Source organism: Chanos chanos, chromosome 10 (assembly GCF_902362185.1).
Source record: "Chanos chanos chromosome 10, fChaCha1.1, whole genome shotgun sequence".
NCBI classification, from domain to species: Eukaryota; Metazoa; Chordata; class Actinopteri; order Gonorynchiformes; family Chanidae; genus Chanos; species Chanos chanos.
In genome coordinates, this window is record NC_044504.1 from 12,715,841 (window position 1) to 12,736,186 (window position 20,346).

Sequence of the window (20,346 nt, forward strand, 5' to 3'; positions counted from 1 at the left end):
CACATGCATACACACACACACACACACACACACATGCATACAAACACACACACACACACAGTTGAGTTGTCCTGTTCTGAATATTTGAACATCAAAAAGCAGTGGGTTGCATAAGTCCACTTAGGGACACAGAGATAAGACCCTTTGTAATCAGGCTCTCTGACGTGCACAACACTCAAATCTCTCTTGCTTTCTAACCCTTACTCCTTATCCCTACTCCTCTCCCCTTCTCTCTTCTCCTCTCCACTGCACTCCTCTCCTCTGCCCTCCCCTGTTTTTGGTGAATCTATGGTGAATTAATCAGAATTAATCAGAATGTGTATATTTATGTCAGATAGTCATTCTTCTTTTTCTATTTCTCTAGGGACACTAGCATAAGCATATACCCACTAGTTGCTGAGTGGAAACATATATACATGAATACACACACTTCACAGACAGGAGGTCTAGTTTATTTTGTTATTTAAGATCACAATGCTCTTGATACTCTAAGGTTGTCCTGGCACGAATGTAAGAAGAATGAAGATATATTTCATTTTCTCTTCGTTTTCAAAATCTCTCTCTCTCTCTCTCTCTCTCTGTCTCTCTCTCTCACACACACACACATTCACATACATACACAAATGTACTCTCTGTCTCAAGAATTCTCACTCGTAAGCTCACACATACATCCAGAGTTACAGTGTTCATGTATATTCTTTAATGCACACAGAAAGCCACATAGGTATGTGTACATATTATACACAAGTGTGTCTGTGTTTTTGTGTGTGAGAGAGAGTGTGAGGACGACAGTAAGTCTGTCAACTTTATCTTAGTGGCAGTGTGAGTATGGGAGGGGATTACACTGGCAGTCCTCAGATCGGATCAGTAGCATTCCTAGAATTTCCAAATTCCAAGTCTGATTCAACTTTCCAATGCCTATAACCATGGTAACCACAGCACGGGACAAGGTAATACTTGTCGATTGTGGATGACTGTTTGGGCTTGTTTTCAACATTGACACTAAATGCCGTGATTCCGAAGAGCTCAGTATTATCAAATGTCCCACTACCTCCAGTCATAGCCTGTGAACAGCCCTCTAGTCTGTCAAACCGTATCATAGTATCTGGTCAAAAACAACCCAGTTCAGAGAGAGTTTCCGCAGTCAAGCTGAAACACTGCACTAAAGACAAATGCTCTTTCTGTTCCCTGTATCATTACTGTGTAGAGTACCTCTCGTGTGTATTGTCTTTCCTGTTGACATTGTTCTTATGGTTACCGCTGATATCATTATTTTCTTATTTGATTTAGAATTAGAATTTCCATAATCTTGACACAAGTGAAAATGAAGTTGAACTTGAATGTGCGTGGGCAGCTGTGACTCAATATGTAATTGTGTGTGTGTGTGTGTGTGTGTGCTGTGTACTCAGCATTGTAGCTTTCAAACACAGAGAACATTACTTTGAGTAGTTTGGTTTTAGTCACACTCTAAACATCAAATGTTTGAATTGTGAATTTTAAGCATTTAAAGTTTTGGGGTTTTGGGTTTTTTTTGTTTTTTTTTTTCAGAAAAAGCCCAGTGTCATAAAACCCACTTAAATGCTGCCACAACAACGCTGCCCCTAAGACAACAGATCTCAGCTAATAGGAGCCAATCAGCTCTAGGTTCTAATCTTTAGAGAACCAATCAGTCCTTGGGTTCAGCTACAGGGAACCAGTCAAGTATTAAAACCAGTTTCAGTGTCTCCAATCCACTGTTAAAGAGCCAATCAGCTACAAGCTCCAATCATTCAGGAACCAATCAGCTCTTAGGTCCCACTCTAAGGAACCAATTACTAATGGAACCAATTATTAATGACACTGCTCTGTCTTTAGGGCTCTGTGGCTCAAGTGTCAGCTAAATATATAAATGTAATTATAAGGAGGGGAAGCTTACATATAAGTTCCAGTAGTGCTGAGGAAACTGTCAGCTAGGCTTTTACTTGATAAGACAAATGAAATGTGTTTGTTTGTGTGTGTGTGTGTGTGAGTGTGTGTGTGTGTGTGTGTGTGTGCAAGTGTATGTGTGTTTACATTTCTCCAAGAAACAAATCTTGACTGTCTTGACCTCTACCTGGTTCTCTCTCCACACCTCTTTCTGTCTCTGTCTCTGTCTCTCTCTCATACACACACACTACCACAAGCCTTCATTCATATCCTAGTGGGGACTTTCCATTGACTCCAGGATTCCATTATCCTGTAACTAAAGAATACTAACCTATCCCTAACTCTAACCCTAACCAAAGAAATGTTTTGACACTTCTTGTTTTATCAGTAACAACAATACTGTTTAGAAGAACGTTGTTCTCCTAGTGGGGACCAGCATTTTGGGTATGCTATCAGATTATGCTATCTTACTGGGGACTTTTGGTCCCCAGAAGGATACAAATACATGGTACACAGACACACACACAACCAGATTCACACAATTTCATGTATGCGTTAATAACCATGACACCTTGCTGAATGAGTGAATGAGGGACTGACCAAGTGAAAGAGTGAGTAGGTAAGTGAGAAACTGAGTGAGAGATTGAGTGAGAGGCCTAATCACAGCTCACTGAATCAGAGATTGAAATTTTATTGGTTTCTGAAGTCTCATCATTTCCAAGCCAATATCTACAACCATGAAAATCACCTTGCTGCTAAAAATATGAAGTAGGTGAAAGGCAAACTTTTTAATGATGCATCTGCCCTTGCTGATTCTGCCACGCCATGCTCGTAAAGGCAAAGGAGGGATGGCTTAATGCCAGGGTGGGTTGGCATGGTGCCCACAGTGGTAACCATAGAAACAGAGTGGGAGGGCAAGCCATTTGACTGATCCTGTTGTTCACAGTGAGTTGGTTGGAGCAGGAAAAGAATTAGAAAGAAAGAAAGAAAGAAAGAAAGAAAGAAAGAAAGAAAGAAAGGAAACAAAGAGGACAAAAACAAAGAAAGAAGGGAATGATGGCCTGGGTATCAATATCTTATCTGAAGCTCTCTGAAAATCACATTTGTTATTCCAAAATTTCTACAAGTCTCCTTTACTCAGGACTAAAATTTAAGAAGTCTGACCAGTACTAAGAATCATTTTCCTCCATCTGCAGCAGAAAGCTTTTTATCACAATTAACCTTCTCTGTCTAGCGCAGTATAAATTCATTAAACATTAGCCGTATTAACTCTTCGATAGAGATAGGCCTTTTCCTGGAACGAAGGGCTAAAGGTCCAATGCCACTTGGAAGAAAGAAAGAAAGAAAGAAAGAGAGAAAGAAAGAAAGAAAGAAAGAAAGAAAGAAAGAAAGAAAGAAAGAAGACCTATATGCATAGGTAACAGGTAAAGGCCAATGTTATAAACGCTAGACACACACACACAGACACACACGCATACATACATACACACATGCACTGCTTCCCACGCCTATACCCACACACATACACGCACACACACTGACATACCCTGAACTGCTTCTTTCTCTCTCTCTCTTATACACATAGACACACACACACATGCACAGCCTCTCACCCACCCTCACACACACACATTACACACATTACACACACTAACACACACATGCACACGCACTGTTTCTCACACCCACACCCACGCCCATTCCCACTCCCACACACATACACACATACACATACGCAAACAACACAACACCGACAACAAATCATGCTTCCTTTGCGTGGTGCTGTCGTCATCATAGTTTTAGCAATGTGAGATGTTCCATGGTATCAAATGCCACAATAGGGTGATATGAAACATTGACTGAGGAGTGACTCAAAGGCTGGACTCTGGACAGAGAACATTCTGTGTGTAAGGAACAGTGTGTCACTAGGTTGGCGTGATCCCTTGGTTTAATATAAAATCTTGCTGAGTGCTTGAGGTAAGGTGACGTTGGCGCTGACAGCTGTTTTAGCCGTATTGAATTTATGTCACCACCATATCATGTCTATCAATTATGTCTCAAGGTTTCACAAGGTGAGGACCAAGAAGTCAGATGAAAATGTCTGCCCTTCTGTATGCACCAATGCAACACATTCTTATCCTCTCCAGAAGTTTAATGTACCAGAAACATATAACATAGCCACGATGTGAGAAAACGCAGCTTTTAGCTATGAGACTACAACACTAGTTTCTACGCAACCTGGCACAGTTAGTCCAATCTGTGTATGTGTGTGTGTGCGTGTGTGTGTGTGTGTGTGTGTGTGTGTGTGTGTCCGCGCGCGTGCGTGTTAGCCGAGATCCCACCGATGAGTCATCAGTAACAACCCCCACCCCCCCACCACCTTGACTCTGTGTCACATTAACTCGCCTGAACACACAGCCACACACACACACTCACACACACGCACACACACACACACACACACACACATAACTGAACATAGGCAGACAGAGAGAAAGCATGCCTGCATTATTGCATGCTAACCTATGATGCCATTTACTAACGAGCAGTTACAATGAAAAACATTAGTGATCAGCGTTACAGACTAACAGAATGGTTAGACTGAATGATATTAAAGTATTTGGTGAAAAGAAGAATTGCTTTCATACGTATGGGCTGAAATAAAATGCAATTGGTGTGTTACTATTAATATCTGTAAAGGCTAGCTTTCAGCTTCAGCTAACTGGTTAACTATTCAATCCTGTATTGATGTGCTGGTTTAGTAAGCAACACTGGTATCTGTGATACTTGTATGATTGTATGTAAGTGTGATGAAGCAGGTTTTTATGTTGCCTGTAAAATGCTCTCACTGGGCTGTTTTTAGGTTGGCTCTGTCAGACTCACTCTGTAGACAGCTGACCTTCTTACATAACTAATGTCAACCTTAGGAAAAATCCCAAGCAAAAGTGACAAGTCTCTCTCTCTCTCTCTCTCTCTCTCTCTCTCTCTCTCTCTCCTTCTCTCTAAATTCTCATTTTATCTCTCCATCACCTCAGTTTTTCCCCAGTATTAGTCACAGGGATAAAAACAGAATACGTTAGATATTCAGATATTTCAAACACACACATGCACACAAAAAAAAAAGAATCTGGACTTCTCATTCCAGCTCAAGTTTTGCAGCATTTAATTTCTGAATGCATGGTTTACTAATAGCTTGATTTATTAAAGCTTTTAGACAGAGCAATTTTTCTTTAAGACATTCAGTATTTGGACTGTTTTTGTAATCATGTGATTTGATTTGATTGAGCAAATTATGTTAATGTGATTGCATTGCTAAATTTATACAGCACCATCAAATTAACTATGCAAACATGACCACACTTACTATGACACCATTAGCAATACCACCATACAACCACCACAGAACCAAGGCGTTATCCTATCACAAAATAAACATCACGGCAGCAGTATCATCACCGTCCCAATAACACAACAGTAACCCTAGCAACGTATATCAACAATATATCACCATTTCCCTTTTCAGCTGTAACCACACCAATAGTTAAATATACTTATGTCGTTACAGCTGATCATTGTATCAAAACAATATTTGCAGAAACACTGTTGCCACCACAAGGGAACACACACACACACACGCACACGCACACGCACACGCACGCACATACACACACACACACACACACACACACACACACACACTCACATGTATCTTTCATCTCATACATCTCTGATTTTTAGGGAACTGAGAACAGTAAGAGAGTGAGTGAATGCTAAAAAGAGCTAAAATGATGATGTAATGCTTTTTCTGTCTTGTTGTGAGAAGAGAGAGTCTCCGTGGAGACAAACAAATCCACGTTCTACACTCTGGGTACAGCGACTGCGTGCATTGTCCCTAGCATCTCTCAGTCAATCAGCCTGAGAGACAGACGAGCAAAGAGACAGGCTGACAGACAGATTCACAGCCTGACAGACAAATAAAGAGACAGAAAGACTGACCAATGGATAGACATATACATGGATAAATACCCTGACAGACAGACACACGGCCAGCAAGACAGTCAGGCGAAAAGACTGACCGATAGATAGACTGGTAAAGAAACTAAATGGACTGAGGGTTGAGAAGAATGTGATTTTCAATATAACTGACAATCTGTGAGCAAATCAGAACACTCAGTGAATCACAGAGAAATCAGATTATCCAATCATAGCCCTCAAAGAAATGAAATTATCCAGTCACAGCACAAGCCAGAGATTAATGCTTTAGATAGATAGATAGATAGATAGATAGATAGATAGATAGATAGATAGATAGATAGATAGATAGATAGATAGATTAATGGTTTTAGTGACTGACAGACAGAATGACTGACAGACGGCCAGCCCAACAGAAGGATGCACTGACCTTGCACACCTTGGTTTTATCACGCGGGCAGGGCTGGCACGGTTGACAGGGTGGGCTGGGAGGCTGAGGTGAGTAGTAGGTAGCTGGAGCGCAGTGACAACAGCCATAGGGTGCTGGGAAATGTGTGTACCACAGGTCCTGTCCTGTCTGACATCTTGGGCAGGGGGACAGAAACGCTTTTGTCTGAGATTTCTCTACGCTTACTTTGGGATTCTGCATCCACCTCCGGACCTGCAAACACACACACACACACACACACACACACACACACAAATAGGGTCATTAACAGGATTAAAAAGCTGAAGGGGCATGATCTCACCATTGGTCTGCACTGCTATAATGTCAGCACAGTTTTGAGTGCTTAGCTGCTTTATGTCAGATGTAGAAGAAAATGAATTTAGTAAAGACATGCTCAAAAGCTTGAGTCCATTTCACTCACTCTCCTCCTTCATACCTCTGTCATACAAAAGACAAAGAAACAAAGGAGCAGAAATCACACAGCACTCCAAATAAAACTGACTCATTTTGGTTTTCTCTCTCTCTCTGTGGTAACAAGTGTGTTTGTACTGTGTATGCATATCTTAATGATCAACTCTATAAGCTATTGCACTACACAGATCTGTGTGTGTTAATCATGCTTTACTCTGAATCAGGGTGGAAAATAAATCCTTACCCTGCAAACCAGTAACCACACACACCCACCCACCCACACACACACACACACCCACACACACACACACACACACACACACACACACACACACACACACACACACAGTCACGCCAATCCAGAGTTCACAGTTAAGAGCTCTAATGATGACTCAGCTCTTCCAAGAAAAGGCCAAGCACCAGATGAGAGACCCACACAGAGAAATGTGTGTGTGTGGGTGTGTGTGTGTGTGTGGGTGTGTGTGTTAGTTCTAAGTATATATCTATCATATTAATAATATCCAGTCAGCAGAACTTCAAACTAAAAACATTCTTTCTTTCAGAAAGTTTTACTGGTGTAAGATACAATCAGTGTGAATGTTACCAAATCATTAGACCTGCATATTTGATTTCATACTACTGACAACCACTAAGAGTACTGACTACTGCTCCTAATACTGACTACTGCTTTCAGAAAAAAAAGAAAACTATAACAATAACAATCATAACAACAGCTATAAAATAAATGAAATCACTATAAAACAGCTATAAAAGAAATGCCTCTATTTCCTCCTTGTCTAAACTCCTGTTTTATTCTCTTATCCATTCAGCCATAACGGCGTGAAATACACAATAAAACAATTAAATAATTACCAATTTGACAGAAAGTTTATTGAAGAAAACACTTCTCCTCAGAAAACACTTCTGCATAAAGTGCTGAAGACGCCTGTTCTCTGGGTGTTTTTGTTTTTGTTGCTATTTCCCTAATTGCAGTTTCCAGGTGCAGTGTCTGTCAGACCAACTTAAGTGTAGGTTAGGTCTGTGTTTGGGTGGTACTGCTCTGCTCTCTCTGTCCTCCTGACATCTGGGCTTTTGTGTTTTTGAAAATCATTATTTTAGTTTTACTTTTCCAAATCAACTAAGCAGACAAAGATCTGGCAGATGTGGCCAAAGTCCAGGGGATGTCGTTGCTGCTCTAACCCTTGTTCTGTCATTAACGGAAGTGCTGGATCATCTGTATACGATAGAAATTTGACCTCTGTTTCATTAAGCCTGCCGATCACTTCAGCTGTATCAAAAATACTCTAATGTAAATATTGAAGAGCATTAGACTCAGACTGTAGCCTTGTCTCTCATCCACAACCTTGGATGAAGAATTTATTTGTTTTGTAGGCAATTTGTACAGCCCGCAGGTTTTAAAGTTTGATCCGTGATAGCAGTAGTCAAATGAAATAGGCTGATCTTGAGGAAGGAGTGCACACTGCGAAGCAATTTTTTTTTTTTTTGAAAGGAGACTTTGTAGGTGTCTAAGTTCTCCCAGTTTAGAAGGGCCGGACGAAGCACTGGGCGGAAAGGGTTTGGAAAACATTCTGCCATGGTTCTGCTGCTGGGGTAATTGGGTTCTCTTTGGATGGAAGTCTATGTGCTCATCCGTAGACCTGGTCTTTGACTTGAGGGTGATGAGCCAAACTGTGGCTGTGTAGGATCCACCTGAACTCTGAGATGATGGCAGCATTGTGTATGTTTGAATGTTTAGGTAGAGGAGGTTCTATACTGTAGAGTCTTCTAGATCCAGACGTTTTAAGGATACACACACACACGTATATATATATATATATATATCTTCCAAATGTACACAAAAAAAATTCTCTCTCTCGACTGAGATGGGGTAAATCATCGAGTTTGTGAAATCTTATGTTAGTGTTCAAAACATACATTCAAAAAAGAAGCTCGGTGTCTTATTATCTACACATTAATTTCAAGAACTATTTCAGCTGTGAGATGTGGTGTACATCTCACAGCTGAGGAATTACTTCTGTGGCTCAGTGGGTTAACTATGAATTAGGACAGCCTCACTATTTGAATTTTTGGACTTTTGATGTCACTGCCCTCAGTATTTTCATTATTTTCCTGATGAGAAGGCTGGGCGTCAGCAGGCTCCAGCGTGTAGTCTGTGACAGTGTCCTGAAGCTATGAAGCTAAGGGACTGTCTTTCTATGAAGCTGTTCCCTAAACTGTTATAACACTTCAGTCCCCTAAAAACTCCTCTGATTTCATTCCTCTGCTTTTAAAGCCATATTTTTCACTCATCAGGTTGCTGTCATCTTTTAGTTGTCAGATGGTAGACTCATTAAGGGTCTTCACAGAGTATCATCTTTGAATTCAGTGCCATCTCCAGCAGTGCCAGTGTGACTCTGAGCTGACAAACAGACCACATGAGTAGGTGTGGGGCTCCTGTACTTGTTGGACATTCACAGACGTACAAGCTGTCTTCGTGGGTAGAGGAGGTGACACAGTGAAGCGCAGTACTGCTGGTAAATCCCTCTTTCTCTTTCTCTTTCTCTCCCTCTCACTCTCTTTCTCTTGCATTCTTTCTCTCTCTCTCTCTCTCTCTCCCTCTCCCTCTCTCTCCCACTCCTTCTCCCTCTCTCAGTCTCTCTCTCTCTCTCTCTCTCTCTCTCTCTTTCTCTCTTTCTCTCTCTCAGTCTCTCTCTTTCTCCTTCTCTCTCCCTCTATCTCTCACTTTCTCCCTCTCTCTCTCTTTCTCTCTCTCTCTTTTTCTCCCTCTCTCTCCCTCTCTCTCTCTTTCTCTCTTTCTCTCCCTCTCTCTCTCTCTCTCTCTCTCTCTCTCTCTCTCTGAGCCTCTAAAATCATGCTGCTGTCTATTGGTTCAGGTCTGTAGCTCTCTTGCTTGGGTGTCAGGCTATTTATCCCAAGTGCGTTGGGGCGAGACCCCAAGAGAATGTCTCACACGAATTCATTGGTACTGTGACCCACATTTTGAGGGACACATGAGCCAGTCAGTGGTGGTGCTTCTGTCCCCGATCCACAAAGGGTGTGCTTCAAGTTCAGCTCACTTTCTATGGCATCTGACTGCCTACCCCATTGTCCATCCGTCAAGTCAGACCAAAGCCTGTTTAATACCCTCACTCCCTGTGATAAGTGAATTTGTCTTTGTTCACATTCTTATACCTAAATTTACGTTAGAGGCTCAAAAGCATTCCAAAAGACTGTAAAAGTAGCTTCATGGCCGTGACCCAATACTGTCTCATTATTTTAGACACTAACTGTTTGATATGGGTACTTGTCAGTAATCTCTTCAAAGATGTCTTGAATGATTCCTTCACTTGTGCACATTTCACTTTGACAATGTCACCACCTTTGCAATATTTGAAAATCTCTCTCTTTCTGCCTCTGTCATTCATCATTCATTATAATTGTAAACACAGTATAAGAGCTATGGATTTATGCTGTAAATATGAGGCCCCCATCACCACTGAACACACACACACACACACACACACACACACACACACACACACACACACACACACACACAATTCATCTTACCTTCCTCTTGAAGAACTGGAAGGCAGAGCACTTCTTAAAGGAGAAGGTTTGCTTCTCGGCACCATGGACCAGACGCATGGCCTCCGGCCTGCCTCCACACTCCACAGACCCCAGTGTGCCGGCTGCAGAGAGAGAGAGAGAGAGAGTGAGAAAGCGAGAGAGAGAGAGTGGGAAAGTGCGAGAGAGAGAGCATGGGGGGGGGGGTGAGTAGCAGCAGCAGCAATACTATGTTTAAGTTTTTGCTCTATGGTGACTGCCTCACATACAGTTGATATGTATGTATTTGTATATGTTTGAGGTAGAAAGAGAAAGAGAGAGAGAGAGAGAGAGAGAGAGAGAGAGAGAGAGAGAGAGAGAGTGCAATGAATGAGATATTATGTTGCAGTCTTACCTGTGTCACTGCCTCAGATGATTCCTCTGCTATTTTATTTAAGGTTGCGATGATGACACCAGAAGCAATGATGTCGCTGGTTGTGATGATTTCGTTGGTTGCAGCAATGTTGTTGGTTGCAATGATGTCGTTTGTTGTGATGATGTCGTCAGCTGTGATGATGTCGCTTGTTTTACAGCATGCTCACAGCAGCCGTGCTCCAGGACGTCTGCGGTGCTGCACTGCATGCATGTTTTTGTGTGTGTGTGAGAGAGAGCCATACACTTTATCAATGAGACGGACAGAGCGAGATTGCTGCAGTTTGAGACAACTGTGCTTTCCTCTCCTCTCCTCTCCTCCTTCTCTCCCTCTATTACTCTGATGCTTTTGCTCTCAGCTTCTCTGACTCAATCTCTCTCTCTCTCTCTCTCTCTCTCTCTCCCTCTCATCTCCCAGCTCCTCCCCACCCCCTCATTTTTCTACTGCAGTGGATACATCTCTCTCCCTCCCTCTCTCTTTCTCACTCCCTCTCTCCCTCTCTCTCTCTCTCTCTCTCTCTCTCTCTTTCTCTCTCTCTCTCCCCCCTCTATGCCCCTCCCTCCATTTTCATCCCTCCTCCCCATCTGATTGTGTGAATGGGAAAAGAACACACAAATAGAGGTTAAGAATGAAGCAGGGATAATGGATTGAAGGGGTGTGTTCAAACTGACAGCTCATGTCACAGGAGCCTCTTTGCAGCAGCGGCAGCGGCAGCAGCATCCAATTCTCTCAGCCATCCATAGTCACAGAGTCATACACTCATTTATGAATCAATAGGGATTACACAGATGAATGAAAAGGTAAAATGACCTATTATCAATGAATGATAACTTGCACGTACACGCATTGTCCTCATCCGTAATCAATACTGTGAAAACTCACATTGCATGCGTGACAGAAAGAAAGAGAGAAAGAGAGAGGGAGAATGTCGACGATGATGATAACGCGGTGGCATAATTATTTCTGTCATCTCCGAAGCAGCTGCAGCACATTGCTGCTCTACCTGCAACATCCAGAGAAAATCTCATTCTCTGGAACATTCCTGCTGGACACTGCCATGACACTGTGCAATATACTGAATAGCTGATGCAATGAGAGGCTAATTGAGACCCGTTATTTGATCTGCATCGTTCGAATTTTTCAAGATGTCTGCTGATGAACTGATGAAGGTCATTTACATTCCTTTGATCCATTTTACTCTAAACTCTCCCCTGGCCCTGATATTAGCTTTCCCTCATTTACTGAAGCCGCGTTTTTTAATATAAATATATTGAATTCATGTTGTGCTAATGCTATGGCAGGACATTCACAAAGACTACAGCCCAGGTTACATAAAACCCATACTATGTCAGAGCACAAAAATATATTTTTAAGAATTTATTTACATTTTTTTGTGTTCTGACAAAGTATGAGTTTTATGTAACCTGGGCTGTAGTCTTTATGAATATATTAAGATTTATATTTAAAGATATATATTTATAAGCAAAGGGGAAATAAACACCCCCCCCCCCAAAAAAAACCTCTAATACCCAGAGGGGTTTAAAGACTGGCAGGTTGACATTATGTTTAACTTTATCTGACACAAAATATCAAAACTGATCAAAACCACTCCTAGAATTTAAAGAAACAAATTAGGACTTGGATTACCTCTGCTGATCATAACACGGTGATAATAGTAAAGCAGCAGAAATTGCTTTGGCCCAGATCTTTTCAAAGCACTGTCTCCTCACATTAACCAAGTCATTTAGCTGAAATTTCAACACATTTTTTAACATTTCAACAGGTATGTGAAATAAAAATACATATCTCTCACACTGTTCTCAAAACGAGTCTTCACCATTCACTTGCTATTCAACATGAGTACATGACATGACAGAATCCTCAAAAAAAAAAAAAAACCCTCCTCTAGTGGGCTCTCAGGTTTAGTTCATTGACTCTATGTGGGCCCTCCCACTGGAACACTTGTCAATACAGCCTGATGATCTTCATCTACCTTTGTGTTGTCTTCTTCCCAAAGGGCTGAGAGAGATACTGACATCTCATGGAGTTGGCTCGGCTGAAATCTCACATCAACACTGGTGCTCAGTGAGGGTTCCTGTTCTGTGTGAACTTCATAGTATTGCATCAAAACTTTTTTTCATTGGTTCATCAATACATCACTATCCTTCTCAAAGGCATTCTGCCATAAATTAATTAACCAAACATATAGACTGGTCAAATAAGGCACGACTGATATAAGGTAAGGCATAATGGACCAGAATAATAGTTGTGATCACAAGGGTATGACCCATGAATATACAACAAGTTCAGGGTACAAAAGCTTCAAAGTGTGATGAAACAAGCACAGCTGGAATTAAACATCAAATAACATTTGCTTTGCTTCTGGATAAACACAGATAAAGGTACACCTGGAGCTATGTGATATCAAGAAGATTTATGCACAAATGAACAAAGTCAATATGAAAAAAAATCCATTTCGGGCTAAAGTGACCTACCAATGAAATGATAGATAGCTTTCTGTTAAAGAACAAAATTTACCAACTGGCAGAGGTTCACAGCATTGTCAGTGCATGGAAGACAACAATAGGTTAGTCCAGTACAACACAGTTCTATGAAACCACGCGGAGACTATAGCTCTTTCTCTGAGAGACCACCGGATGATGAGGTACTTTGGATATGAGGTGTGCTGTTGGAAACCCCACTCTCTTCCAGACTGACTCCGAAAAACCAAGCTCTGCTGTCACTGCTTTGCAAATGCTATCCTCATGAATATTCTAGTAGCTTTGCTTCTGGCTGAAATGTGGCAATTTTCAATATACTTTGCGTAGTAGATGAACTCCAGAATGACTTTTTCCTTGGAAATTAAGCTGCTGTAGTACTATCCTGTACCTTGGTCTGTTGGGCCTGCAGCAGCTAAGCTTGCTTCTTTGGCTTGTATATAAAGTACATTTCGTGAGCTAGTTGTTGGTTCTTTGGACTAAACTTCTCTTCTCCTGCTCTGCTTTTGCACCTTTCCTGTTCAAGGTGACCTTCATCAATGTTGCACACCATCTCCTTCCTGAAGCAGGATGGTATGACACACCATGCCTTTGGTCACAATGCTGTCAACAGCTTTGAGGTCTGATCTACCCATTCGGTCTTGCATTGGCTTTTAACAGTCCTTTTTCCCTCAGGCTATCCTTCCAGAATAACAGCTTTCAGCGTTTGCATCGTACTGTCAACTCAGTCTCTCTTCTTATCTCCCCAGTCTTTTCTGGGGTCATCATGTCACACTCGTTCCTGTACTGGTTGATTTCTCTGTGCTCTCACTTTTTGTCCAACAGTGTGTCAATGGCATACCTATACTTGCCAGATGTGTAAGTGAGATTAAGTAAGTGTATTTAAGTGAGTATTTTTGCAGACTGAGAGGTGAGAATTTTACACTCTGAGCCTTTGAGAATCCCTGGATTCTCATTGGACAGCGATTCAGTGACTTCACCATGATTGCCACCGATGGTATGCAGTCAGTTTCTATGGCAAAGATTTGACTACAGACATACTTTCACATGTGTAAGTCATTGCTAGAAGTTTGTTTTCAATCTTTTCCATACTTTGTTTGTCAAAACTTTGTCGAAGCTTTCAATGCACAGGCAATGGACTGCCATACAGGCAATGGACTGCCATGGACATGCTCATGCTTAAGTTTACTGAGACCCATTTTCCAATTTGTTTTCTTCTTATTCATGTAACTATATCCATTAATCTCTTTGTTCCGGGTGACACTTGTGACCTTGACTCTGTGGCTGAGTTAACTTTCTGAGGTAAATAGCCATACCTGACAAACTCTGCATATTATGTTTGTCCTTGTGACATTCCAAGGTCACAGTGGCTGATGTTTCCCTTAGGGTTTGGTTTTATAATGTCCTCTATATTGCCCTACAAAAGAGTCCTACGTGCTTTCCACATCTGGTATGTACCGATATGTTTTTCTGATTGCCTAGTGATATGTCTCTAGCGCTGACCAGTTGCCAAAGGGTGGGCATAGACATATTTATGGGATGTTAAATGTGAAACAGCTCTGAGGAATCCTCAACTATCCCCATTTGCCAAAATCATAATCATGGCTGTAAGGGTCTGAATTAAGTATGCACTCTGAGCTGGCAGTTCTTCACCACAGTGTCTTTAATGAACTTACCTAGTCAGTAGGTTTGTCAACCATCTTTATCACACCTAATTGTTCCATGTGAGACAGCTCTCCCTCAGATTCTGCCTTAACACAAGAGGAACATTTAGATGATGGAATTCACTTTTTCATCAATGTGGATGTTGTCTTAACCTCTGTAAAGACCTTTCCTTACTTGGTAAGGAGTAATTCAGCATCATTCTCTGTTTGGGAAGGCACAAAACCCTATTCACTAAGTTTAACTTTTAACAGGAACTCTCATCTAAAAGAAGCTGTACTACCCATGACAAACAACTGCTCTTTGAATTACTTCCTTTATCATTTGACAGTAAATATGCAGCTTTCTTTCATTCGAAAAACACCAACCTGTAAAACCAGTTACTTCTATTTTGATTGGATGAATCTTGTTTTGTTTTGTCTTTCACTCTCAGTGTCTTGTAATCTTTATGAGAGATGAGATTTACTGGTGCTCCTATACCTGTCTTAACCAGCACTATGGCTTCTTCAACAACAATCGATTTGTCTCTATTCAACATTTGCAACATTTCTAACAGAGAAAGCTCTTGATTTTTTTTCAGTAGAATGACCTTCTTCTTTACATGAACAGCTTTGAGGTATTTTGTGTAAAGATTGGCCTCTCCACACTTTTCACGAGATTGGCCATGTGATGGCCGCAACTGTTTTTTTTTTTGTGGTATCCACAGCAATTTCAACAATATTTACTGTTACCTTGTTCCCTGTGGCTTTGTCTGTGCACAACCTTGTGCTGCTGTTTTTTTTTTTTTTTTTTTTTTAATTGCATGAATCATACCATCATGTCAGCACAGCTCCTTCACTTGAGCTCTCATTTCCTCCATAGCCCTGCAGTTATCCACTGAGATCTCCAGTGAGAGACCTTCTTCTCACAACAGCCGTTCCTCCGTCTACATTCTCAGGTATGCCACAGTCGATTCCATCACACATGAAAACCCTCTAAAATTCACTCCAAACTTACACATTTTGTGAAGGGTGTGTAGATCCGCTGAATTCTGATCAAAATAACTAAATTTATTTCTGGTCAGCATTGTTGGGGGTGATATCGTGTCATCCTCGTATTCTCCATTTCGTAGATATCCGCATGTTTTAGAGAGTGACTCAGAAATAAAGCAAAGAATAGTGTGATTAATTTTTCCAGTAAGTGATGAGTAAAGTGATTCCGTACTGTTTGAGTGAGGTCATTGGTAATCTATAACGGATTGCTCTCTTTGAACAAATACCCCAACACTGCTGATCTCAGAAAGAAAAAAAACCCTGCACTTTTCAAATGTTGCATTTTGCTTGGGAACAAAGTTTTTTTTTTTTAAAAATAAGCCATTCAGGTTTGCAGCTTAAACTGGCTGTCAGGCAAGTGAAATCTATCTAGCACATTTTCAGTTCCCATGTGCTTCCTGTGCTTTATGAAGCTACAAATCCTAATCTGAGGAAATTCTTCCTTTTATTGTTTTAATTCGTGGTTTCCATGCATTGTTTGTCAACAGTTGTTTGTTTCAACTCCACACACACTTCAGACACTATGCGGTGTTTATTCTTGTTGCAAAAGTAACAAACCAGCAGGTCTTCAGAACTTCACTTTGTTTAATTGAGTACCACAGTTGCTGCTTTAAACTCTATCTGTGAATTATTATTTTTGAAGCCCAGCCTTTCTTTTACAGAACTACCATACGAGAACATTACAGCATACCATCCTATTTTCAGCTGAAACTTCTTATTTGACAGGAGTCTGTGCCCCATACCTGCGGAACGGTGATGCTGATGCTGTTTCCGGGGTTGATATCTAACTACATTTATGAAAGAAGTACAAAACTAGCTGAATTATTCTGTATCTTGCTTGTCACCATATTTTGTTTTTAAATCAGTGTGTGACAACATCAAAAATTTGCTAACACCCTAAACTCAAACAGGGAAAAGTGGTTATCATTTTTGTATACTCCAAAGAACTGGTACAAAAGTTTATCTTTAACTTGACCTTGACTCTAATCTCAACCTATCATTTATACAAAGCTTTTCAGTAATTCATTAGGGGGCAAATGTCTTGTTCTGATGAAACTGATTTAACAAAAGGCTTGTAAGTGTACTGATATCTTGTGAATTATTTAACCATACACCAGTGTGTTTGAATTCATCTTCACAGCCCTCCTCCCCTCAAACATCTCAGTTTAGGCAGACACATGTACTCCTGCATTAGATTCTCATAGGGTTAGGAAACAGATGTTGATTTGACTTAAGTACAGCAGTGTAGAACTACATCTGAAGTACTGAAGACAGTAAGGCTTGTAGGAACACATATAGCTCTTATTGAATATAGACTGAATTTTATTATCCATTAGGTGAATCACTGGCCCTGTCCACTTGATCTGATGGCCGGATCTTTCCGGTTATCAACAAGACACTGGTTTACCTGATGAAAACATCTCTACTGAAAAGGAATTTTCTTTTTTGAATCTGACCAAGCAATGTAATGTCAGTTGCAGTACCTCTAAAACAGCAAAACACAAGTAGGGGTGTACGATAACATCATGTTAAGCTGCTTCCATTTGTTCCGTTTTCCTCAATTGCTCTGAGCTCCAGGCATCAGATGAATGAACATATGTCTTCCACCCAGAGTCCTGCATAACCTGGAGTCCAGCACTATTACCTTGCAGCTTTAAGTAAGCCAGGTAATAACTGGTATACTTTCCCTGCATAACAGAGGGACAGAACTATAGATATCTAAGAAAATGAAACAGAATTCAGAAAATAACAGCAATTCTGCCCTGTCTCTCTCTCTCTCTCCCTCTCTGTCTATCTATCTCTCTATCTCTCTCTCCCTCTCTCTCTCTGTGCTTGTGTGTGTGTGTGTGTGTGTGTGAGACAGAGAGAGAGTGTGTCTGTGTGTGTGTGTGTGTGTGTATCTGTTGTGTTGTGAAGATGATGTCATATCTGGAATTCTCTGTTATCCTGAGTTCCTTTCCAGCTAACCACAGGGATCAGTAATATAATCAGCTCATGTTCTTCAGATATCTCTTCTCCTCCCTTCTCTTCTCCTCTCTTCTCTCTTCTCCATTTTCGTAATCTTTTTACTTTTGGCCCTATTTTATCTTGATTCCACAGACAGACAGACAGACAGACAGACAGACTCTCTCCCACACAATGTGAAATCTTTATGAAATTAACATGACTCCCTTTCGGTGAGATGAAGGGAGAAGAAAATCTTTGGGGAGAAGCGGAAATCTGCGGTGCAGTCTCACTCCCTCTCTCAATGCTGAGAATAGATTCTCTCCTCTCTGACGTGCTGCAGGGGAGATGAGACTTTTCAAAGCCCAACAAACAGAATAAACAGAAACGTGAGGGCACACGGCTCTCATCGGTTCAAACGTGAGCAGCTCTCGCTTCACCAAGGAAATATGATGCAAATGTACAAAGGCTTTGAGAGAGAGAGAGACAGGGAGAGGGAGAGAGAGAGAGAGCGAGAGAGACAGTGAGAGAAGGCAAATGCGAGAGACAGAAATTTAAAGTGAGTGAACTGAAAATATGAATGCCAGCTCAGGTGACAGCACCGAGGAGAAGAGAGGAGCATCACTGACTGACAGGTTGATTTAAGCTATGTATGCAGTAAAAAACGCAGGCACAAATGACAGATTCACCAATTACCACTGAAACAGACACAGACACACACACACATATATATATACACACAAACAAGTGTGGAGATAGAGTGAGAGAGACAGGAGTGAGATTAGGGGAGGAGAAGAGATGAGTGTGAATCCTGGTAGCAGGGGTTAACTGTGTGGGTGAGAGAGAAAGGGTGTGAAGGAGGGTGAACTGTGTTGGTGTGGAAAGTTTAGAGGCTTTGATGTATGTTTCTGAGAGAAGCGCTTGCATGTATAGATGTGTGTGTCTGTGTGTTTGTGCTTACTCACGTGGGCATGCTGTCAGTGCTATGTCTCCACACACACACACACACGTCCCAATGGGACAAACCAGTGCTGTACAACCAATCCAACAGGCTTAGGAATAAAGCTCTTAGAACAACATAAACACATACACACGTGCACGCATTTAAATTTTCCATGCATGTTAAATCACAATATGTTTTGATTACAATCATTACTTAAACCAGAAAACAACCAACAACACGCAATATGCTGTAATTTACTATGTGATTTTTTTTGTCTGCTGAGGGCTAGAGAAATATGAATTATTATCCAGATGACTAAACCTCTGCCTCTTTTGCTCTGCCTGTTAAGCTTTCTCTTCACGTAGTGAGCATGATGGAAGAACAGATCAATCAAGGACAGAGCACAAAGCAACCCCCCCCCCCCCCCCAAAAAAAAGGAAAAGAAAAATTTGGACTTAGGCTCTCGGTTGTGTGCATGCAACCCCGAAAAACCAATCTTATCAGACTGTATGACAAAGATTAGTCATAAGACAAAGTGATAATACAGATCTCAGACTTCCTCTCTCTCTGTTTCTCTCACATACCTTTACACCGATAAACACACATGCTCACAATCTCTATATCAGCAAATGCCCTGACCTATAGAACTCTATGGATGTAGGTGTATATCTGTGCGTGTGTGTGTGTGTGTGTGTGTGGGGGGGGGGGGGGGGGGGGGGGTTGCGGGGGCGCGCGCGCACATGCAAAGACGGGGAGAGCATACACTAAACATAGACAATTGTTGAAAAGGTTGAATCACCATATCAAAGAGACGGGGAGAGAATGTTTGAATGACATGTGCCTTATTTCAGATGCCACATTTGAGCAGTACAACATTCTTTTCCCCCGAAACTCTCTTTCTCTTTCTCTCTCTCCGCCTCTCTCTTCTTCCCTGAGGAACCTGTCAGGTGAGTCTGCAAAGACACTGATTATCTTACTCCCCTAAAGTCTGTGGATGCTTTGTTACCTATACATACTTTAGATAGGACTCAGTCGAACTTCTCAGAGGTCTGAGTTCTCAATGTTCAAAGGCCTGTTTTTTTTTAATAATAATTCTATATTTTTGTCTTAGCTTGGTGACCAAACAGTTGATGATGTTGTGATTTGTTAAATGTGCAGCTATGTGACGGTGTGCAACGCTAGAAGGAGATGAGAGTTTATTCCAAAGGTAGATTGATTTCTTCACTAACTCTGATCATGCCTTCCAGGGCATTGATTGTTTCATAGGGAGTCTGTCTAGAACTTTCTGAGGTAGAATCTAATCAATTTCACAGAGAACTTTCAAAAGACTTTTGTTCTGTGTTCTGTTGTTTTACAAAAAAAAAAACCAAAAACAAAACAAACAAACAAAAACCCCTACAGCTGTATCTCCCATCCCACAGACACAGGGCTGAATGTGTTTAATATGCACTGATGTGGAGACACAAGGCTTGTTCAGAACCGTAATATGAGCATCTGTGTGTGTATATTACATCTCATTAGAATGTACAGTGTAATTCTTCAGCCCTTGTTAT

The 20,346-nt window shown here is 41.2% G+C and overlaps 1 protein-coding gene across 1 annotated transcript in view; it reads right to left on the minus strand.

Moving 5' to 3' along the window:
* Positions 1–10,384, minus strand: part of sgk1 (serum/glucocorticoid regulated kinase 1) — a 25,588-nt gene extending 15,204 nt beyond the window's left edge. The window contains exons 1-2 of the mRNA XM_030786948.1: positions 10,307–10,384; positions 6,308–6,538 (exon numbers count right to left, since the gene is read on the minus strand). Coding sequence (XP_030642808.1) covers positions 6,308–6,538; positions 10,307–10,384 — 309 coding nt within the window. The remainder of the gene's footprint in view (positions 1–6,307; positions 6,539–10,306) is intronic.
* Between the last annotated feature and the right edge of the window lie 9,962 nt (positions 10,385–20,346).